Below are 24712 nucleotides of genomic sequence, written 5' to 3'. Positions count from 1 at the left end.
AGTACTCATCCCAATGGCTATATGTGGGCGTATCACATGTGCATATACATGTGTGTGTGTGTGTGTGTGTGTATGCGTGTGTGTCTTTGTGCAGTTGCACATCTTTTTGTTAAGTTCACTCGAACATAAATTTCTTTAGAATTGTCAATGGTAGCAGCTGCAGCGCCGAAAACCCGCCAGGTCTCCAGTGCGTGTCATACTCTCTCTCTCTCTCTCTCTCTCTCTCTCGCTTCGATTCTTGCCTGAACACATTTATATGTAGTATACACATATATATATGTATATATATATAAATACTCTGTGTGTGCTTTGCTACATACTTGCCTTTTTAGTATCCACCCACAGACGCGCTGTCATTTGTGCAGCACTTTTGTTGCACTTTGCACTTGGCATTTAATGGATGCAGCATTGTGCTGCAAAGAGAATGAAACTAAAAAGTAAATGTTGCAAGTAGGTGGCAACTGGCGACGACGACTGTGCGGTCGCAGCCACAAGGAACCAACCGAACATGCTACACGCTGCGTATGAGTGATTTTTATGCATCAACAATATTTGTCACACTCGAGATGACTGCGACAGCTGAGCCCTGCGTAAGTGCGTGGGCGTTGATTGTTTAATGACATCATTCAGTCTAAATGATTTTTTCACTGCTTGCACTCAATTTTGTATTTATTCTTATTTTTTCGGTGCAGCATTTCTTTCGTTTCACAAAACATTTCGCATCGATTTTGAGTGCAAATATTTAAATTTAGCTTGCGGTCAAGTTAACTTGTTACTCCCAGCTGATGTCCCGCTGTCAGTGTCTATGTCCTTCTCCCTCTCCCTCTCTCGCTCTCTGTCTGTCTGTCTCTTTTGGTGGGTGGCTTTATAGCCTGCGTCATGTCTGCGGCAGAAAATTGTGTGTGTCTCTCGGCTCTGTCTGTATTTTAAAGTAATTTTTATGCTGCTTTATGTGGGACGTGCCTTTTACGCAATTTGTCTACATTTAGACCACCCCTGCCGCCACCCCTGCCGATGCCAGCCTCCTGCGCCTGATGGCCGCCCTGCTGTTTGCAACACCTGCTCGCTTGTCGGCTTTTGTTGGTTTATGCCGCAAATCCCAGCTAGATGAAGTCCATAATACCGAAAAATACGAAATATTTGTATCCGTTTCCGCCGCTCATGCACCATCAAAAACAACACGTAGGAGTGATCTAGTCGGCACTGACCGACTAGGAAATGCCCTTAGCCTTTCAATAAACTCGAAAATGATTTGTCTCGATAGAAAATGCTAAGGAAATCATGGGGACGAACAGACAAGCGGACAAACAGATAGACGGACGGATGGTCGGACAGTGGAATGGAAGGAAAGACGAACAGATGAACGGACGGAAAGACGCACAGACGGATGGAAGGACGTATGAACGGAGGAATGGGTGGTCCTAGGGTCGGATGGACAAACGGACGGACGAACAGAGGGTCCGATTGAAGAATGAACGGATAGACGGATGAATGTTTAGCGTATAAGCGGATAGACGGGCGGACGGATGGACAGATGTACAGTTGAATGGAAGGAAGGATAGACGGATGATCGAAAGGACAAACGGACAGGCAGACAGATGGACAGACAGACCAACGGATGGTCGAATGGACGAACGGATAGACGGGATGGATAGATGTACAGAAAAAAGACTTACGAATGCACGGATAGATGAATGGTCCAACGGATGGACGTATGATCAGATGGACCACCGGACAGGATTACAGAAGGACGCACGGCTAGACGTAAGAACGACCTCTAGGACGGAGAGCAATTTGTAATAACTAGGCTCCTCTATATACATATATGTATATGTGTATGTATGTACTCTATGGGGTCTGACTCGCGTCCCTCAGCATATCGTATACATTAGCACAGAACCAATATACCCTACATCACATTTTCTATATGTTTAGGGTATACAAATTGTGCGTAACTCTCAACCCCAATTCACCCACTTACCCCGCTCTGTCTCTCTCTCTCTCTCTCTCTGTGTGTGTTGGTATGTGTGTGTATCGAGCGATAAGATGCAGAGCTTCCAACAGATTTGCTTGTTTTTTATTGTGCTGAATATGTGCGTTTAGCTGCCGCGTTTGGCAAATGCGGCCTCAATGCGCTGCCTCGTTTATTTCATTTTTTTTCTCATTTTGGCACATATATTTTTGGTATTTGTTTTGTGTGTGTATGTGTGTGAGTGTGTGTTCTGTTTGTTTGTCGAGTTAAGCCCAGGAACTTGGATTCGGCACCCCCTCCATAGCAGCCCAGCCACCGGCGTATTTATTTCAACATTAGCACAGCAGCTGGGCAGCGGCTCGAAGACGCCGAGTCGTCGTCAGCCTCCAGCTACGCGCCATTATTGCACGGATGCTGACGTATGTTGAATACTTGTCGTATTTCCGCCGATGACTTGCCATTGATCATCAGCGCCACGGTGCGGCAGGTCAGCTCCAGCAGGCCGCGCATGTCCAGATAGTTGGCGGCCAGCATCAGCTGGAAGAGCATGGGCTGGTCCACCTTGCTGATGAACTCCTTGTCCCAGGGACTGATGGCGCCCTGCTCGGGCATCTCATTGTCATCCGTCAGCGGATCATCGTTCTTGTGATGTTCCGCCCAGAAGAGCACATAGCGCAGCGTATTCGAGCTGACGTTGGAGAGAGACACCACCGTGTTGTCGTCCTCGTCCAGGCAGCAATCCTCCAGCATTGTCTTGAGGGTCATCGAGCACTTGGCCGCCTGCACATCTGTCTCGAAGATTTCCCCCTCCGAGGACTCCAATCTGATTCGCTCCATTTATGCCCTAGCGAGTCAACTGTACAAAAATCTGATGTTCACTGAGCCCGTGTATACAATTTTAGATCGAAATTTGTTCTCGTTTTGCTTGTATATATTTCAAATATTTCATATATATTTCGTTGACTTAGTTGGCATAGGGTGCGTCTGCAATACTCACACCGTCTCGCATCATTACCAACTGTGATATTAGCCTTTGATTTGCCCTGATATCGAGAGCCCCCGGCCTACTACATCTGGTATGATGGATGTATTATTACGTTGTGCTTGTGGCGACATTCCAATGCACATCACGTCGCACACCTCATGCCGGCAAATCACTATAAGCTCTCACACACACACACACACACACACACACACACACACGCGCACACAAACACAGAGAAGAACACAGAGGTTCGGCGTTTCTTTTTCCTGGAGTGCAATGGCTTTCTGGCATACGCAATTTGCAACTGCTTGGGGCTGGTGCCAGCCGTATTTCGACATTAATTGAGAGTGTTATATGCCAGGCACACACACGCACACACACGCACACTGATTGAACTTGGTTTGCCGTAAAGCCTCTAAATATTTGCCACAAAGGGAGAGCCGCGTGCCCGCTGTAAACAAAATTGTGTATAAAAATATTGTCTGTGCTTATGCATATATAATAATAGTATCTGCCAGGCCATAAATAAACAAGCCCGAGTGGGTGAAGTGCTCGACTAGGAGATACCCAGACGCACTTCACACGGTATTATATTTCAAGCTTTGCCCTGGGCAAAGGGTTAGTGAATAGCTGCGATTATATGTGTAATATAACAATGGAATGTGGAATGAAACACAATGGAATGGAATGTGGAAACATAATAACAATGATAGTTCTAACCTTTGGAATCATATTGAGTCTTTAGCTCCTGTAGCTGCGAGGCAGACAAACAGGTGAAGCAATCACAATCACAAAACACGATTCAAACGATTCTATTTCTTTATGCAGGGTAATTCACAGTCAAGTCCTCGATGTCCTTGCATATTTAACAAGGTTTTTTTGCTCTTTTTCTATCCATTGGCAATAGAAAGGCCGGGTATAATGGGTATACTGTGAAAATGTGTGTAACAGGCATAGCTCCATATGCACGAAATGAACGACATGGGTCGAGTAATATTTCAAATACTACAAACTTGAGCACTGTCAAACCGCTAATGACTGTCTTTATCACAATATGTAAGTTGTTAAAGAAACTCCATCGAAAAGAAAAATAATTATTATTCTAGATTCCCATGGTAAAGTCAATAAGCTCGGCCCAAGCTGAACCGATGTTTGGTCTAAGCTCAACGCAGCCACTATGTATTCAGGGTGTCTCCTATGGTATATCCTAGTCATGCATTCCCAGTGCTCTAGCACTCTTTCTCATTTGTTCCGGTCGTTGTGACTCCTGACACTTGCCACTTGCCAGTCTTGCACGTCATATTGTCGCCAGTGCGCCCCAACTTTCGCAAACACAACGATAGTGGGCGTGGCAAGGGGAGATGATGGCCTGGAGGCGATGGTGGTGTGTGTCATTGAGCAGGCAGCTAATTAATATGTTGAAGTAGTATTAATTACGCTGCCGTCCGCACTGGTTTGAGGGCGTTCAATCAACACAAGTGACAAGTGACTCTGGGCACGCACGCACGCACACACACACACACGCACACATACATGCATAAAAGCTTGTCCAGCAGACAGTTGAAATATAATAATAAACAACTAGTTAATGCCTCACATATCTAATTGGCAATTAACTTGATGCGCCTATCGTTTTATAACGAATGACTATTCAAACAATAAGCCCAATTTAACCAGCAGACATTGAACACGCCCCCCACTCCACAAATAAAGCCAAGCGAGCAGACCGAACACCCAGCCACCCATTGGTTAAGATGAGCGCAGATGCTGCGGTCGGTTGACCAACGAAACGAAATAGTGATGGAGAGAGAGAGAGAGAGAGAGAGAGAGACGGAGAGTGACTGTAGTGGAGATGAGTACAACTCTATCTATCTCTCTCACTCTCTTATGCCATCTGCTCTGCATATGTGTGTGTGTATGTCTATTGTGCACGATTGTAATGCAAATGTGGATTGGCAACTGTACGTTGCATGCCCCAGAAGGGGGCGAGCGGACGGGCGGTCGTTGCAAATGTCGTAAATTGTGCAAAGTTGAGACTGTCAACTGTTGACACTTTATGTGACAAAATAGCAGCATTTATGTTCACTAAAACTAATGTTTGCATGTCGCAACTGCTAGCTCGCACTCACACACGCACACACACTATTTCTATCTATTTGTCTCCCTCTCTCTGTACAATACTGCTTCACATAATGCATGTAATTGCTCTGGCACGCACCGTTATGCTGCACACTCGCAGCCTGACTTTGAGTGACATAGCTTAAAGTAATGGCTGCTCCATGGCATTGTCTGGCCCATTGGCCAATCGATTAAGCAACAGTCAATGTAGTTGGCATAACAATTTGACCATGGTATAAAAGCCAGCAAAGACAGCAAAGTCTCTGATTGAGCTAGCTGATTCGTGGGAATTTATATGCGTATGTGAGTACCAGATTTACGGTCTTGTGCTTGGTTATGGTTTTAAGTTTGCCTTAGATAATTTGTAGATGATTTCGTATACTAATATGAATTTCTGAAAGTTGAAATTGGCTTAGAGCTATTCACATATCAAATTTGTGCTGTCGTTTGCCATTTTCTGAATGACCGTTTCTATTCGTTTTTTTTTTCATACAATAAAGAGACCAATGGTCATAGCAACACTCTCGCTCAGCAACACGATCGACTGCATTTAGAAACAGCTGTGCTTGTTTCTCTTCCACTTTCGGCATGCATCGTCTGCTGGGATACTTGTGCAATAGTTGGTACTATCTTTATCTCCCTCTTTCTCACGTAGTTTGAATTAGGAGCTGCTGTGATACTTGTGCAACAGCTGGTAATATATTTATTTCCCTCTCTCTCACGTAGTTTGAATTAGGAGCTACAGCCCAGCAATGCGCTGTGCTGGACAGCAGCGCAAACTCAAGTTGATACAATTCTTAGCTCTCAGCATCACACTAACACAACTCCATCAGTTGCAGCCAATTAAGAAGCTTTGAAAATGTAATTTTCATTTTCGTTTCAAAGATCATGTCATAATATATGCATCATATGAACAGAATTGTTCAGTTTTCTATCAATCCCATAATCTGGTCTTATTTTACGTGTTTTGAACTCTCTCCCCTTAAGAAGTAAACTCAAAATGCTTTGTAGCATATTTGATTAAATAAAATCTACTTTAATAATATAATCAATTAAATCATTTACATATTATGGAGTTCATTATCAAATTTTCCAACACACAAAAAAATCTATAATCAGTCTATCACAATCATTGAATTTTGAATAATTTACCAATATAAATTCGAGTAATTATATAGAGCGCCCACGGCATAACAATATGAATAAATTCGTGAACGTTAATGAATTACTCTGTATATTTAATGACCGCTGCCCGATCATAATTGTTGGGTCGCTCAGGCGGTCGATTCGCTTTTGCCATATGAATTCATAATTTCGCGAGTTGCTCTCTCTTGTTTCATATTGCACATGTTTTTGCTGTTGTATTATTTTACTTTATTATTTGTGTTTCTTTTTGCTGTTCTTTTTTTTTTTTTTTTTTTTTTTTGGGGGGGGTATTCCGGCTGGCGGCATTAAAACAATTAAATATGCATGAAAGCACGTTGCTGAAATATGCTTCACTAAGTGTCGAAAAACTTTGGCATATCAAATTACGCGACGCTCTAACAAATAGAGAGCACACACACACGCATACCTCCAACTGTGCGGTGCCACATGTCCAGTTGTCTTTGGTTGACCACCGCGAAACCTATTTGCCATATGCACATGTCAGGCAACTGCTGCTCCTGTCTCTCTCTCAATATATATATATATATATATATATATATATATATATATATATATATATATATATATATATATATATATATATATATATATATATATATATATATATATATATATATATATCTCTGTCTGTCATCTCTGTTTAACATATTATGGGCATAAAAGGCATTATTAAAGCACACACGCAGCCGTCGCAGATAAGTATGCTACACATTTTGCCGGGCTTCATATACACGTGCGTAAGTTTCTTTCTGTGTGTGTGTGTGTGTGTGTGTGTGTGTGTGAGTATGTGTGTGTGCGCTTATGGATGCATGTCAGATTGTCAGCCGCATATGATACTGTGGCACGCCCACCGCGCAAAATGGCCAACAACCATAAATTATACAAATAAACAAAAGCACTTTATACTACAAGCCGCAAACGCCCAAAAACTCGTCACGCCCACCCCAGCACGCCCCATTTGGCTGCTGCAACCCACCTCATCAGCATCTTTGGTTCTTGCAATTGAAATGCGCACCAGCGAAAAAATACCATATTATTATTTTCTTTTTTTTTTAATATTTTCGAGCTATTTGTACCCTGTTAATTATACAAATGCAACAAGCGGGTATGCTAATGAATGAAAATATACATAATATAATGTAGTATAAATAGTATTATCTAAATAAAATTAACAGTATTTAAGCCCGAAAATAAAGTAGAATTTATTGAATAATATAATGATTAAGGAGTATCATACTGTCTATATAGACAGACACATATGTACATACACATCTCCATACATATGTATGTTTGTATTGCATATGAATCTGTTTTATATGTTTACTGTCTGTGTGTTTGTTTGTGTGAAGCGTTTATTAACGAGACTTTTGCTCGACTTGTAAACCAAATTTGTGCACAATTCATGCCATTTTCAGCAGTTCTTGTTGCTGTTGTTGTCATTAACAGCGGCCACTTGTATTGTATGTTTGTTCGAAAAAGAAAAACAACCGAAAAAAACAGCGCATGCACATATTTAGCATGAAGTAAAGCAAAAAGTTAATATCATTAATTAATTGCATGCCAAGCGCATAAACGCTTAAAAGCCCATTCACTTACTTATGCCATATTCCATTTTTATTTTTCATTTTACCCTGATGGGTCAAAATAGTCTGTAACAGAGCTATAATAGCTCTTTATGTATATTCAGTTTACGCCATTTGTCATGGGATTTCAAGCACTTGAGAGTGAAAGAGAAAGTGCGATCAGCCATCAAAATTTATACATGCAAATATTAACAGGCATCTTCATATATGGACATATTCATAGCAGCAGCTGTCTGCACTACTCCAGCAATTGACAGCAACGCTTGAGCAGTTAATATGCTTGTCCCGCTCGCACACATTCAACTGCCAATGGGCAGTAATCGCAGTAAATGTGCAGTCGAATTTAGTTTTGATCGCGATAAATCTGAGCAGAGCAGACATATTTGTGCTGTATTATGTACATATAGTATGTTTACTACAATGTTTGTCTCGCTTCCACACCTATAAACATGCAACTTCCAATGGGCAAGCAATAATTGATCGGTACGAGCCAGACTAGAGCACACACAGCTGTGCAAAATTTCATACATAGTTTCTGTAAAGGTAGATACAAAATGTTTAATTATAAATTTTTAATTTGAAAATGCAACAAAACTATGCAAAGCCAATTCCTTAATTCGCCATCTGATGAGCTTTTATACCAACTGTAGCTAGCTCTCTCCAGCTTCCTTTCTCTCTCTCTTTCTCTCCTACTCTACCTCTTCTTCTACACATTAAACGTTGACCGCAGCATCTGTAAGTATGTGTGTGTGTGGGTATGTGCGGTCGTGTGGTTTGTTTACCGTTCTAATTAATTGTTGAGTTGCTTTCACCCACTCGCACGCCTTTTCGCCAGCGTTTCTGCCCTTGCCTGTATGTGTGTGTAAGTGTGTGTACATGTGAGTGTGTGTGTCTGGCAGCTGCTCATTTAAAATTGCATTTGACGCTGAACAAAATGCGGGCAAATTACAAAATATTTATCGCCGATGCCAACACGTCCGACGCAATCAACTGACCCCTCGCTGACCATCACGTCGGGCCGTCCCCTATTGAATTTAGCATATATTAGTTTTATGCAATGCCACAAAACAAGCCTCCTTACCCCGGTGCACCACTGCGGCCCTGGGCTGCCGTTCCATGCTCCTGCCCCGTTCCATGCCCAGTTGTCTTTTGCCATTTGCCACTATGCATTTGCAGTTCCAGTTGCAGTCCGAAAAACAATCATTTCTGTCAGCAAGCATTCCATTCCATTCGCCTGCTTCTCCGCCATTCTCCCAGCACTCTTGCCCAGTATGTCGGTCTCGCTCTAGCGCTTGGCAATGGCGGCGCCCGCCTCGTATTTGCGTTTCGTTTCGCTATTTCAAAGTTTGCTTTTTTCTCCTCTTTTTTTATTTTGACAAATTTGCTCAACAATTTGAACTGCTAACTATGGAAATTTACAGTACGAGCACACATGCATTTGTCAGGATGTGCGGTGTGGGCGTGGGCGTGGGTGTGGGTGTGTGTGTGGGTGCGTGTGTGAAAGCTTTTAATTTAGTGCATAATTGCGTAATCATTGTGGCGGGGGCAAAGACAGGGCAAGCAATGTTGGCAAAGCTCGTCCATCCGATTTGTGTTTCTTTTTTTTTTTTTTTTTTTTTTTTTTTAGTGCGGCTAGAAATAAATTCAATTAAATCCAATTAAAATAAATAAATAAGCCAGTTTCGTGGCGGCGTTAAATTAAATTTTGGCACAGCATCAAACAGAAAGGCGCAGGGAGAGGGGCGCTCGATCCGGAACAAGTCCATGAATAGTTCGAATGTGGCACAAATTATTTCTGAATTCGGTTTCGTATGCACAATTTCTCGCCTGCGCATCCCATTCCGCCTTCCCCTTCCAGCAGCTACACAATTATGTGTGAGTGAGTGTGTGTGTGAGCATATATGTATCTATCTACCGCTAGATAGACAGCTATGTCTATCCCACTCTCTCTCTCTCGTCCTCTCCCCCAATTCCCTTTGTGTGCACTCTTTTAGGTATTTAATTAGTTGTTTTGCTTTTGCATTCCTTTTTGTGTTGCGGTTTTTTTCCCCAGTTTGAAAACGATTTACACAATGCAATCAAAATCAACATTTGGCAATAAAAATAATGATTGTAATGACAGTAATGATGATGAGCAGATTGGTTAGATAAGATTATTGAGAAATTAAAAGCAAAAAAATGCTGATTTTATTTGTAAATAATTAAAATAATACTTTAAGTGATGATAGTGAATTTGATAATGTAAACGCATGAATTTTAAATCAGCTTGAGTAAAAACGGGATGTAATTTTACTACGATTCACGAAATGTTTTCTAAAAAAAAACTGTAATCATTTCAATTTTAATTTTAAAAGTAATCTTAATAAATATAATAATCAGACTAATCATGATAATGTTTGTTAGCTGCAACTAAATTCTTAATGGTCTTGTTTTCTCATTAATTAAGGCACTTTCATTATATGTATGCAACGCCATTTGATATCAAAGCTCTCAGCAGTGCCAATGTCAATGCACTTAAATGCTTGCCAACACTTCTGTCAGTGTTTTGCACAGTGTACTACAAACATGCATAGAAGCATTCAAAAAACACTGTAGCAATCAGATCCGCATACATATGTTAGCATGTATGCAGTTGTCTACTTCCATGTGCATCTGTGTGTCCTCTCTCTGTGTAAGTGTACGTCTCTGTGTTTGTGTGTGTGTGTGTGTGTGTGTGTGTGTCTGTGTGCACCTTACACAAGCGAAATAGGTCCGTAACATAAACAAAGGCGCTATTTTTAAATAAAGCGATGCCGACACACTATACACACGCACACACAGCCATTCACAGACACAACACAGCACACACATACACACACACACGCACACTCGCATAAATACACTTAGTTTCATTCAATTAACGTTGGCCAGAAAACGAGCTGCCGCGGAATGGGAGCGCACGAGTGTGAGTGCGAGGGAGTAAGCTTGTGGTTGAGCATGGCATGCTGAGAGCATACTCTGTCTGCTCTGTTGCACTGCTCGTCTAGAGTTTCGCTTACTCGCTCACTCTTCCCACTCTCCACACTCTCCATACTCTACACACTCTTCACACTCTCCGTACTCTACACACTCTTCACACTTGCTCGCTCGCTTGATCCATCTCTCTTGCGCTACTTACTGCATCTGCGGCTTGGTTTGTTTGTGTGCAATTCTGCTGCCGCTGCTGTTGTTGCTGTGTTTGCTGCTGTCGTGGTTTCTGCCGTTATTCAGCTTTGCATACGCTGCGTGCCGTTTTTTTTTTTTTTTCATCGTTCGCTTTTTTTAGTCTGTCACTGGTGCTGCCACTGCTGCTCCAGTTTGCATGTTTTTGTTTTTGTTCTCGCTCCTCGTGCAGTTGCTGTTTGCATAGACAATTGTAAAACAAAGCCAGCCAGCAGCACGTGAGCTTAAAGAGCCCGACGCACCGACAGCGACAGCGGCAGCGCTGTCGATGTCGATGTCTGTGTTTTAGCACTGTAAGCGCTTTGATTGTTTATTTGCGTCAGCTCGCACAATACTAATTTCTCTATTCTTACTCTCAATACATGCACATGTATCTGTCTCCCTCCCACTGGCGCGGCGGACGACTGTCTGGTTAGCTTTTGCTGTTGCCTTTGATTTGCATAGTGGCCGCAGTGGTCGCTGCCGCAGAGTCTTAAATGCACATGTACATGCAAATATATACATGCATATGTATAAAGATTTTTATATGTGTTTTTACGTTTGTGTGTGTGTGTGTGTGTCTTTACCAGTCGCACATTAAATGGTTGGCCATTTATCAGCTGCCAATTGGCTTTAAAGCTGCAGCGCTCAACTTTTCCAATAAGCAACTTTTATCGCCAGCTTGTGTTGCCATATCAGCTGCACAAACACACACACGCATACACACACGCACATTTGGCAAATGTATGTAACTGGGGGCACACAGGTACGCACGCTGTGAACTCGACCGAGTCAAGGTGAAGGCAAATGTCAGCAGCCCACACACAACGGAAGTGTGCAAGCAGCAGCAGCAACCGCTGCCACCGTCGCGGCCGTCCGCCTACCAAATGCGGCGCTCCTCGTTTCGCTTTTAATTTCCTTTGAAGAAAACTTATCACCCAGCACGAAATGCCAAAGAAATAGCAATAAAAGAGAGAGAAAAAAAATATATATAAAACGAAATGCCACCGGAACTTAAAACCTAGTCCTGCTGCAGAGCAAGAGAATAACTTTTGCTTTTTAAGCAGCGACAGCAACAGCAGCAGCAGCAGCAGCACAGGCAATGTCAATGGCAACAACGTCGCTGCCGACGTCGACGCAGCTGTGTGTGTGTGTGTGCGAGCTGAGTTTGTGATTTAAAAAGTGCATTTGATACCCGTGGCAATGGCAATGAATTCTGTCTTAGCCAAAGCTTATTCTCTTTGCGTGTGTGTCTGAGTGTGTTTGTATGCCTTAGCCGCCCACGCTCACACTCTTGGCCTCGCTCTTGCTCCTGCTCCCGCCCTTGCCCTCTTCATTGCCCTTTCGCTTGCCTGCTTATGTAGCGCTGTCATTTGCACGTGGCCAGCGGGCGTGCGCTGCGAGCTTTTGTTCTCGTCTTACTTTTCTTTTTTCCTCTTTTTTTTTTTGTCAATTCCACTTCTTGGTGGCCAAGTCCTGTCCGCTTGTCCAGCGGCAAGGCCAACATGATAACGTGACTGGACCAGCAGCTCAGCTAGCTCAGCTGGCAATCGGATTCGCTTGGCTCATTAACGAGGCGCACAGCAGCCAGAAATCCGTTCATAGGTGCATTAAATGCCATTTGCTGAGAATATAACAAGAAAAAAATTGCATTTCAAAATTAAAAAATAATAATAATGATAAATGAAATATTGCAATTTTGTATGCATTTCATACACAGAGATTTAAGCTCAATGGTTTCAAAAAATTATGAAAAAATAATTCAGAAACGAGGTCTGTTCAAAGAGTACCGGAAATGTTGAATGTGAGTGGACTATGCATATTCGATTTACGATAAGCGATTTGCGATAATCTATTTGCAGTATTCGGCATTCGATTTTCAATATTCGATATTAGTCATTCGATTTTCGGCATTCGATTTTCAATATTCGATATTACTGATTCGATTTTCTTTATTCGGTTTTCGATATGCAATTTTCCATGCTTGGTTTTCGATATTGGATTTTCGAATATTCTATTTTCAGTATGGCTCTTTCGATATTTTATATTCGATATGCAACTTCGACTATCAATATTATGATTACTTTCAAAGGGATAAAACTGATACTGTTAAATAAATGAAAACAAACAATTCAATTTAAACTTAATTTTAAAAAATATGAGCTTCTCCAATAGTTTTTGAGTATACCTGGTACATCTACATATACATATATATTGTATGCAGCTATTAGGATTGTGAGGAAAAGTCATCGCCTCATCGAACATTTTAAATAATTCATAGCGACTTTAATGCCGTTCAAAAGGACAAAAAAACAAGCGACAAACAACAAATAATAAACAACAAATGAAACGCGCACGCATCAATGAAATCGTGTAATTCCGTGGGCATCCGCCAACAGTGAATAAATTGAACAAGCAAATGCTGTTCATGAATTAATTCAACTGCTAGTCGAATATTCATTGCACTCGTTAATTGAGCGAAACAAGAAATAAATTTGGCATGGATTTCTCGATGATTGATTGACGTTGATTGATGATCGCGGCAAGCAGACCGAGCAATAAATAATAAATAATAAATTAAAATATATATATATGCCATGATTTAGTGTTTGATTGAGTGATTGATGATGTCCACATCCTTCATCATCAATCACTCAACAAGCGAACAAAAAAATAAATAAATAAAAATTTATAAATTCATATGAATATTCACATATGCATACTGTATTGGAATTCGATGGATTGATTGATGATTGACCTAGCAGACCAAATTATTATATATGAAAACGTCATCTTAACATTGTTAATTTTTATGTATGTACATATTATAAAGTATTAAGCAACATATAGAACTATGTACATATATTTGCTGATTGAATGATTGATTGCTAGATGTATGTAGACAAATTATTGAAGACGACTTTATAAGGATTGAGTTGTATAGTCAAGCAAAAATAAGAGTAAAGGGAACTACATTATGTTAAATGTTACTTTATGATTGACTGATTGATTGATAATGGACCGAGTAGTCCAAAGCCTTAGGAACTAGGGCACATAATGATGATTAGATTGCAAAATAGTAATTTGTCAATTAAAATATATATGTTCGTACATAAAAGTATATGTCCAAATGATTGAATAAGTTTTTGATTGATTGAAGCTAGTGTTTAGAGGCCTTTAAATATGAGCTAGAGCTTAGATCTTGGTTTCAATCAACTAAGAGAAGCAAATGAATAATTAATAATCTTCGATGTGATTATTACATATCATATACCATGGTCTTTATATTTGAGAGCAATTTGATAGACTGCAGTGCTTTTGCTCGATTGACAATTGCTTAGCCGACAATTTTTGCAATTATAACTAAATGCTCCACATTCAATAATAGAAAATACTTAATGCACACACTGTATAGCTAAATGTGTGTGTGCGTGTGGGTGTGTGTGTGTGAATGAGAAATGTGACTGGCAAAAAGGCAAACAAATTTTACGTTGATTATAATGTGTGGATGATTTATGAGATGAATGTGGGCAGGGGCTGTGATGAGGCAGTGGCAGGCGGGGGTTGAGGCCTATGTTTGATGACGAATACAACATGTAATTCGCATATACATGACAAATGACTTGCCATTTATGGGGTTGGCAACAACAGCAACAACAACAACAACAAATTGTGACAACGTTGACACAAATAAAAAGAGCCAAATGTATCGATAATCATTGTAAAATCAGAATCGAAACTCATGAGAGCCAAGCAACAACAACAATTAAACCTATGGGAAAGGGAGAGAGAGAGAGAGAGAGCGAGAGAGTGCTGCGTTTGTATAATATTTTAATGACAATTTGCAATGATTATTTTCATGTTGCAACTGTTTCACTTGCCGCTGTTGTGGCATGCCCCACAACTCGGCCTAAACACTTAAATTGTTTGTGCAGCAAAAGATAGATGAAATATTGAGTGTATGACACTCTCTATAAGAATGAATAAGCTGGACCAAGATATATCCAAGATATATTTAGCATGCATATTTTCGAAAAGTTCCTTTCATGCGGTATGTTGGCCTCGTTGCCCTCTATTTGACCTCTGCTTGAATTTGATTTCAAAAAGTTTTTGTTTTCTGACTCTTTGACGAATTTCTGGTCAGCTTCATTAATCCATTTGGCCATTAGCTGCCATCAGAACGTTGATTTTTGAGGGGCACTGTGCTATGACGAAGATGATGAAAAGTTGCGCAACTTGAAAGTTTTTCATATCAAAATCTGGAAAATAATTAATAACCGTCTGGGAAAAACATTTGTTTATGTCTTGTATAGGAAATGAAGAATTTTATGCAAATCTTAATGAGGGCTTTAACAGCTATATGTATATGAATATAATGTTCAAGAGTGATAAGTGATAGAATTTAAATTTAATGGATTGAGCACCTAAAATAGAGATGAAAATGTAATGCCATCAAGAAAAGAATTTACGAAAACCCAAATTCCTGCATCTCTCCAGTTTCATCTCCATAACAATCGTCTATATCTTACTTCATTCAGTTAGTTTTATTTCTTCAATAAATTAAAATTAACTTAAAAATGAAGCACTTACAATTGTGGCCTTGGGCTGAGCTAACTTCATTTTCAATCGAGGGTACAAAACGAACTTTTATTTGTTTTGCTTGGCTCAACTTAAATTATAATTAGAATTAGTTCAGAGTTAACAAAACCAAACTGTAGACACAGGTAAATTTAACAAGCACACACACACTCACACATACATACATACATTTTCAAGCCTTTGCTTTGATTGTGAGTTGCACATTTCAGGATTCACCTCATCCAAATGCCAATTTGCTTTGCTATTGCGGTCATAAGGGTGTGTTGTATGTGTGTGTATGTGTGTTTGTGTGTGTGTGTGTGCCTGCTTGGAGTTGAGAAACCTTTTTACAATTTATAACAGATCTTGTACAATTTCCTACTCATGCTCTGGGGGCCACGCATACTTCCGCCTTTAAACAGCAACATTGTTGTTGTTGTTGCTGTTGTTGTTTGTTGTTGCTGCTGTTGCTGTTGGGTTTGATTTCCTGTTTTTGGGCAAGCGCTTTTAGTTTGCCATTTAACAAACCGCAAGCACACATTCGTCACCTAAACTGAGGATTTGGCCAGCGGGCAGAGGGAGGAGCCGTTGGCATTTGCCTGCTTGTCGATTTCTGTTGTTGCCACTTACAAATTGGCTTCTGGCCACAAACTGCCCTCGTTTGGTCACAAGCAGCAGCAGCAGCAGCAGCAGCGCCAGCGCCAGCGCCAGCGCCAGCGCCAGCGCCAGCGCCAGCGCCAGCATCTAATAAGCCAAAAGGTCAAACAGTGTTGCCAGAGAAAGGGAATGAAAGAGAATCGTGAGTCCAGAAAACGCTGCAATTTGGTCGACAAACAAACTTTGAATGCCTGGCACGAAGGGCACATCATCATTGGGAGGAATTCATTTTTTAATTTATATGTTAATCATATCGAGCTGGCGTAGCGAACCGACTGAGCCAGCTGAGCTTCAACTGTCCACACGGTTTGATTATGAAAATGTCATGTAAACAGTCAACAAGCCTGTTTGTTGGCTAAATGAATCGAATGCTGCCAGCGAACGCCTCGAATGCAATTTAGCCAGCTCATTGTCTATTTTGATTTCCGTTCTTTAATGAGACACAAACAGCAGCAGCAACAACAACAGCAGCTACAACAACAACAGCAACAACAGCAGTAACAACAACAATCTCTGGCCCTGACAGACGCTGAGCCACGCTTTTGTGTGCGCTCTCATCAATGCGTCTAACGGTGCGTATACATAACCGAATGATAATCATTGAATTCGAAATATATTGATTCACTCGGCAAATATTATATTTAATCTAGAGCATCAAAGTCAAGCAATGCCTCCACAATTCAATGGAGCTCAATATAAAAAACAAAATTAAAAAAATTTCTTCTTCTGGTTTTTCTTTTTACTCTCTCACTCTCTCGCTCGCTCTCTCTCTCTCTCGCTTCTGGTCTGCCTCGCCTAATACCATTAGCAATGTAATTCAGTAATTTGCTTGAGCTTGTTTATTTCTTTCCGAGCTATTTATGTGTTTCACAAATAATATTGAGGCCAGGCATGCGGCAAATTGTGCACAATACTTGACAATTCTATAGGTGAAGGCGGCAAATAGAGCGCAAATCGTAATAAATAACAGACAGTGCAAATATGTACTTATATATGTATGTATGTGTGTCTGTATATATGTAGTTCCAAACAGCAATTATCTTAACTTGCGGCTTATTAACGCAGACATCATTTAAGTACAAATATATGCCGAAGCTGGCTCTGGTTGGGCACTTTCCATATTCAGATATATATATATATACATATATGTATATCTAACCAGGCTCTATGACGAGTTGCCTGTGATTGTTAAGCCTCTTTTCTTAGCCCTCCCTATCACTTGCTCTCTTTTGATATCGACTCACAATTCTTAGCAGCTTCTTTTGTAACGCTCTTTTCGTAAGAAACCTTCATGCCATCTCCTTCTCTTCTGGAACTTGGTAAACATAAAAGCGCCCTTCTATGTGATTCTGTGTGACTCTGAGTGGTGCCACAGCATAACTTTGCTTTGATCCTTTCCGTCTTAAAATTTGATGTGAGCCAGCAGGAGTAAGAGTAGCTTCCATAAGTATACTCTAGCGCTGCTAAAGTTATCGATAACGATTAGTTATCGCTTATAAAATTATTATGAAAACTTAGTAGTCCTTGGGAATACAAACATACACATAACATAGAATCTGTTCATTTCGATTCAGTTCAAAATTATGTGTACTCAAGTGAGCGAGTAAAAATTGTAGAAAAAATTTTGAAAAATTTTGAAAAATTTTTAGTAGAATTCGAGCAAATTGTATAAAAAATTACCTTTTCATATCCAAATACATGTATCCCCCAATTGCAAAGGACACAGAAAACTTTTTATAAAAACGAGTGGTTCAAATGGAAAGTACACAGAAAACGGACTTAGCCGGAGCTGTAGATGCAGTCAAACCGAGTCTAAGGCACATGGCAGGACTCCAATTTCAAGACTCATGAGGGGTAACACCTAGTTCCAGCGCTCCAAGGAGGTGGTCACAAATGGAGAATAGGAAAACTAAACATTTTGTATGAGCTGTACCAAGCTGCCTGAAGGTAAATGAATACACTCATGATGCCGAGCTGCTTGATAAGGCAATGCAGCTCGCCATAATGAGTTCAGTTCATATATCGTCAAGTGGCTGGATGGCAAAGGAAGAATCTTCTAAATTATCCAGTTGAAGTGATATGCTGATAGTGGCATAAATAAAACCAATATGAATAATGAAAATTACAAAACAGTTTTTTTTTATAATCAATTCTTTTGCAATTGCTTTTATTTGGTCTGGCATTCTGTAGGTAAGATTAACGAGTTTGAAGATTTTCTTAATTACACTCACTGTTGGCATTCTCCTCTCTCTCTCCCCCCCCTTTCATCCCCTCTTTATGCACTGACAAAGCCCCAAGCTGTGAGCCAAAGAGCTTTGCTCGTTCGCTAATCAACCTTGACTGGCAGGCAAAAATTATTTAAATGCACGTCAAGCAGAGATGAAAATGAAAATGAAATTGAAATTGAAGTTGCTCAAAAGGATGTGAAAATTGCAGTTTTACGCTTTCATTGGGGCTGAAGGCGGATGTCAGCAAGTGTTTGTGGTAAACCGTTTGAAATTAAACAAGATTCAGTGATCAAAGTTAACTTGAATCATAATAATATTCGATGTGCCTTACTCTCCCTGCCTCCCTCCCTCCCTCTCTCTCCTTTGACAATGGCAAAATGTTTGCTAAATGCCAATCGAGAATGTTGAAATTTCATTTGCATGCCATTAACTTCGAGTGTGTGTGCAGAGGACTAGGCCCGGCGCTATTTTGTCGAATAATTTCGATTGACTTCGCTCAAGTTGATTTCAATTTGTCCACCTTGAGCAGACAATGTGGGAACAATTGTTTCTGTATGTGTGTGTGTGTGTGGGTGCGTGTGAAAACTTTTAAAGTCATTTCAAATTGTCATTTTCATAGATTATATTGACGACGTAATGTCTACGCATTCATTTTCAATTTTCTCATTTCTCTGTTTTTTCTCTCTCCCTCTCTCTCTCTCTCTCTCTTTGCAGGATGAAAAGAATCAGCTGCTCATCACGAACATTTGGCTCAAATTGGTAAGTTCGAAAGTCGTTTAAACTTGAAGTATTAAACAATATGGAAAAGAAGCATTAGTCAAACCGAGTGACTCTAGCTTTGTCTGTCTCGCTCTCTCTCATCGGCGCACATATGAGTCTTGGCCAAAAGAGATTTGTTGCCATTCGAGCCATAAATTTGCCTCGGCCTAAGGCCTCAGTGCAACAAATGAAATTGCCGCAATTTGTCAAAAGCCAACAACAACAAACATAAGGAAATATATATATATACACACTGAGCAAAAAAAAAAGTGGCACTTGCCAAATTAAATGAGAGAAAGAGACATAGAGATAGAGCTAAAGAAATCACTTAATAGCTTGAGAGATGCGTAAATTGCGTAAATGCCACAAATACCAGCAGCCATGGCATTTGTTTACCCGCTCGCTTAGCTTTTCATGCGTTTTCCCGCACATTTTCCATTCGCATTTGCATTCGCAGAGCCAGCGCCACAGCCGTTCGCTAAATCCTTAGCCCACAGCTAAATCCTTTCTATCCCACGTCTTTTCGCCATGCTCATCCTGGCGAGCTGCGGGCGAGGGGTAGCGGCATGTGGCATATGGCATGTGGCAACTCAGTTGCAACAAATCAAAGGCCTTGCCACTTAATTGGCAAATCATGCGGCAACATAATTAGCCCGCAAAGTGCTGCTTTCATTCAGATATATATATATATATATCGATAATAAAGTCCGCTCGCTTTTAATGCAGTTGCGCAAATATTTTCAGCATATTTGCAATAATTGCAATTGCCCAGAACTCAAATCTTTATTAAAATCACTTCAAAGTTTGTGCAAATATTTCGTCAAATTGTGCATGAAATGAATTTGTCAAATACCCAGTAAAGTTGGGGACATACCAGGGCAGAGCAGAGCTAAGAGGAAGCTGGTGCAAATAAGCAGAAGCTGAAATAATTATGATAATATCTGGATAGCTTCGAAGGGGAGTTGTCTGTATCCATTAAAAATAATAAATCTGGCCATATTAAAATGTATATAGCAGCAGAAGAAGGTGAGGCAAACCGCAGAAGATTTCGCTCTATTCATCTTTGATCGCGTCGATCTCAAAATCCTTCAGAGTTAGAGACTTGAAATTTTTGCTATAGATTCCAGTAAAGCACATCCAGATCGAGTTTATTTCAAAAAATCGATAACTATTTTCGTTTTAGTGCTATCCACTAAAACCTTTAACAGAAAACAGCTATAAAATTATATATCTAATATATTTAGATTTACAGTGTTCTGCATATAGACGCATGTATATTTTATATTGATAATGTATCTCATATTTCTTGCCTAGGAATATTCACTGATTCATAAGTTAGATATCTGTCCAACAAATTATGTGCATTTAGGTCTTCCTATTCGACCTAGGGTAACTAACAAATCAGACATTAATTTCATATAATTAAGCATGGTTAGCACTCGTATAAAGCTTCTAATTATTGCTATTATTGGATTAAATCTATATACACACATATATAATGATATATTTATATAGATGTGTATTTGGATGGCAACACTTTCTGCTCAGACAGCACTTAAGAGTTTTGCCATCAAATTAATTATAGTGCCTTTGGACTTAGAGCGTCTGGGGCTTACTGGGCGACGTGTCCGGCCGTTCCGCTTTCGAGGGCAATCAGAGAAGCGTTTACGTATGTTTGAATGATTAATATTTGTAATTATGCGATAGGTAAATGGATGGCAATTGCTTCTTGTATTGATTAATCGCAGCGATCAAATGCAAACACGACAATTTCTGCACATTAGCAATGGCCAGCAAATCGATGCGCTAATCGCCTTAAGCGTCACAAAAGCAACAAATTTAATTACGATAACGGGCCATGCGCCAAAGAGTATACCAGAGCACACCAATACACACACCAACAGCCACACACTCTCTCACTCAGGCGCAGCCATAAATGCGCACTTAACGATGATTGATGATTAACACACCTTCCTGCCATTGCATATGGCCGATCAATGGGACGAGGTGTGTGCGTGCATATATATATGTGTGAGTGTGTGTGTGTGTGTGAGGGTATTAGAGACTGTGCTGTGTGTAATTGCCTGTGTGTGTGCCTGTGGTCACGGCTAATTGATATTTTGGTTGATTAAAAACTCACGGAATACGCTCCAGCATTGAACAACGCATTTGATGCGGTGCTAAGTACCGTTTGGAATTACAGTTTGAAAACTGCATTTGATTGAGGAAGGCTTTCACCATATCATACTCAATTACCTCTGCCGTTTTCTAGTCTTGTTAACATGATTTTGTTGTGTTACTCTGTCGGTCAATCAATCAATCTGCCTCTCAATCACTGCATCAAGCATTGTGTCTGTTAGTCTAACAATCAATCAATTATTTAGACAGACATCAATCAGCTTGTACATTAGTCGATTTGCATATTGGTTAGTTTCTCAATCATTCAATCAGTCTGTTATCAATTCAATCCATCAAATTATTTATCAAGCACTCAATCATTATATTTGTTTATATATTATCCAGTCAGTTAGTCAATCTGTCAAATTGTTAGATGTCAATCAGTTGGTAATTCAATTAAAAAGTTCATCAGTCTGTCAAGCAGTTAGTCAATCACTTACGACATAAGTCAATCATTCAGTCTGCCAATCAAATCAATCAGCTGATCTCTAAGTCGTTTAATCAAATATTATTTCATTGACTCGTTCAATCAGTAAGCTAGTAACCCAATCCAACCCTGTAAATCTTGCAGTCAATCTTCATCAATCATTTTTTCTTATTGGATATGGGACAGGATGTTTTGTCATGTTAGATCAATCGGTTACATATTGCCTCTAGCTGGCAGTAGCTCAATCTGTAAATGATTCAGGTCATCAATCAAACCTCTATTTCAAGATGACTCAATCAAACATTTTGTCTCTTATTCATTTCATCGTTCAGCCTTTCAGTCAAGCAAACTTTTATTCACTTTTATTCAATTAGTCCACCCTTTTTTTAGAAGTTGAATCAATCACATGTATATGGAATTCCATTATACTTACCTTGGCACAATCGTATTATCGCTTTAAATTGAAGTCTCGTAAAAAATCAAAATGAAAAACCCATTTGGTTAGCATAAACAATTTGCATCGTAAAATCGTTTCGTTTCGCTTCGTTTTGTATTTGCTTTGGTTATTTCACAAATGGACTCTAATTAATTAAGTCGGACGTCAGTGACAGAAATCCTTTTGTTGCTTGGCATTATGACCCGCTCTCGCTCCACCCACTTCTAAAGTAAACAAAAGGCCGCACATCAATTTACTATCTCAATGCATTAACATTTTCCTTTTTCTCTTTATTTTTTTGTTTCTCTATTTTATAGGAATGGAACGATATGAATTTGCGTTGGAATTCCAGTGAGTTTGGAGGTGTAAGAGATTTACGTATACCGCCCCATCGATTGTGGAAACCCGATGTGCTTATGTACAATAGGTGAGTGCAAAGTATCTACTACGCAATCTATTTGCATTATTGAAATACTGAGTGAAACAAATAAAAATAAATAATTAAATAAATGTAAAATAAATATATATAAATCTATATATCTTTAGTATATCATAGATATTACAATAATTAATAGTTGATGTTGACAAAATAGAGTTGAAATAATAAAGTTTGTTCAATAACGCCTTCAACGTAAAACACACAACTAAATAATAATAAAATTAATAATAATAATAATAATAATAATAATAATAATAATAATAAAAAAAAAGAAAACATTTACTAAAAGCAAAATTAGGCGTGTCCAAGCCCAGCTAGATTGTATACATAATTCGTTGGTAAGAAATAATAATATCTATCTTTATATAGCGCAATATCCCTTTCTACTCCATGAAGTTGAAATAGAACTTCATCTGTTTAGGATTATCTTCAATGGTCTAATGTCAATAGTTCAGAAATACCTGCTGATCATTTCTCTCTTTCTCTCAAACTTTGTAAAAAACTCAGAGACTAGCTGATTGCATTGGTTCTTCAACGAGATCGTTCGTGATTGAGCAAAGTAGGTTATGTGCCAAGCACATCGCTCCCGAAACGATATTCGTTAAAAAAGCGTCATACGAATAGATCAAATCTAGGCGATCAACTGAAAGCCAAAACGAAGAGAATCCAAGAGTCTTCGTCAGAGCGAGGAGATTGAATATGGATTCTTTCGAATCACTCAGAGCTCACCTCACCTCACCTCACCTCACCTCACCTCACCTCACCTCACCTCACCTCACCTCACCTCACCTCACCTCACCTCACCTCACCTCACCTCACCTCACCTCACCTCACCTCACCTCGCCTCACCTCACCTCACCTCACCTCACCTCACCTCACCTCACCTCACCTCACCTCACCTCACCTCACCTCACCTTACCACACCTTTTCACAGTTATTTGATCCCATTTCCAATACTTCGCAAGCTCAAGTAATAAAATGCTAAGAATGATATTATTTTCTGATATCTTATCTTATTACCAAGTCAAGTCGACTCCCTAGAGTACTTGAGCACTTTCACTTATTTTCCACTCTCAAAGGCTGTCAATTTCCAATTCTGGCTGCAATTGTATTTCTATCCTTTGTCTTCCTTTTTGCTCAACATGATATTGACTTAGATTTAAGATGCGAATCGAATTGAAGTCCCCTGATTTATGCACAGGCATTATTTAGTAAATGGCTTTTCACTTACTACTCGACTGATTAAAGCCCCAAAGGGTTCGCCTAATAATATCAACAATTGCAATTGAAAAAAACAAAAAAAACAACAAAAACAAAAACAAAAACGGAAAAGGCAAATAATAATGACATCAATGAGGACAGGCAATAAAAATGATTGCGAGTCGATAAGGGGAGGACAAGAGTTGCCGCACACCTGTACTCGGTTGGGTGGGGGTGAGGGGCAGGTGATGATGATGCTGCCACCTTGATAGACGGCAGCCAATTCAATTCGAGTTTCTACTCTGTTGTCTTTTGGTTTTCAGCTCCTTTTATGGCTCCTGTCCGCTCCTCCTCCCCACCGTGCGATGCTTTATAATTCTGCCATAAACGAGAAGAAAAAATCGAGCGATTATTGCTGTAGCCGTTGCTATTATTGTTGTTATCATTATTGGCTTTGTGGCTGAGGCTTTATTGCTTTATTCATATAATTTTATTTGCATTCGCAACTTGTTTCTCTCTCTCACTCTCTCTCTTTCTCTCTCTCTCTCTCCCTCTTGCTCTTTTGATAATAACGAAATTGTGTTTATTTTGGAAAAATCCTTTTCATGTTTATGAGCTGCCATTTGTTTGCCAACGTTTCGGCCTCGGTCGCCCCCTTCGACCCCCCTTCCCTCACGTTGCGCTCTTTTGTTGTTATCAATTTTATTGTGTAATAGCGCTATCCCTTCTGTTGGCCACGCTCAAGCCCCAATTTATCCCAAATTGTATGCGTGTGCGTTACATATATGCTTACGTATATGTAAAT

General features: G+C 39.9%; 1 protein-coding gene and 1 pseudogene across 9 annotated transcripts in view; one reads left to right on the top strand and one right to left on the bottom strand.

Moving 5' to 3' along the window:
- nAChRalpha7 (nicotinic Acetylcholine Receptor alpha7) overlaps window positions 1-24712 on the top strand; it is a 173635-nt gene that overhangs the window by 91913 nt on the left and 57010 nt on the right. For all 9 annotated transcript variants that reach the window (XM_018016847.2, XM_089474690.1, XM_089474689.1 and 6 more), the window contains 2 exons: window positions 19183-19227; window positions 22586-22695. In XM_018016847.2, the coding sequence (XP_017872336.2) occupies window positions 19183-19227; window positions 22586-22695 (155 nt within the window). The remainder of the gene's footprint in view (window positions 1-19182; window positions 19228-22585; window positions 22696-24712) is intronic.
- LOC108620001 (S-phase kinase-associated protein 1 pseudogene) lies at window positions 2062-2986 on the bottom strand (annotated as a pseudogene).

The sequence above is a fragment of the Drosophila arizonae genome, chromosome X (genome assembly GCF_054131065.1).
Source record: "Drosophila arizonae isolate 15081-1271.41 chromosome X, UAZ_ARI_1.0, whole genome shotgun sequence".
NCBI lineage: Eukaryota > Metazoa > Arthropoda > Insecta > Diptera > Drosophilidae > Drosophila > Drosophila arizonae.
The sequence above is the reverse complement of the archived record's forward strand: the minus strand, read 5'-3'. Positions and strand labels throughout refer to the sequence as shown.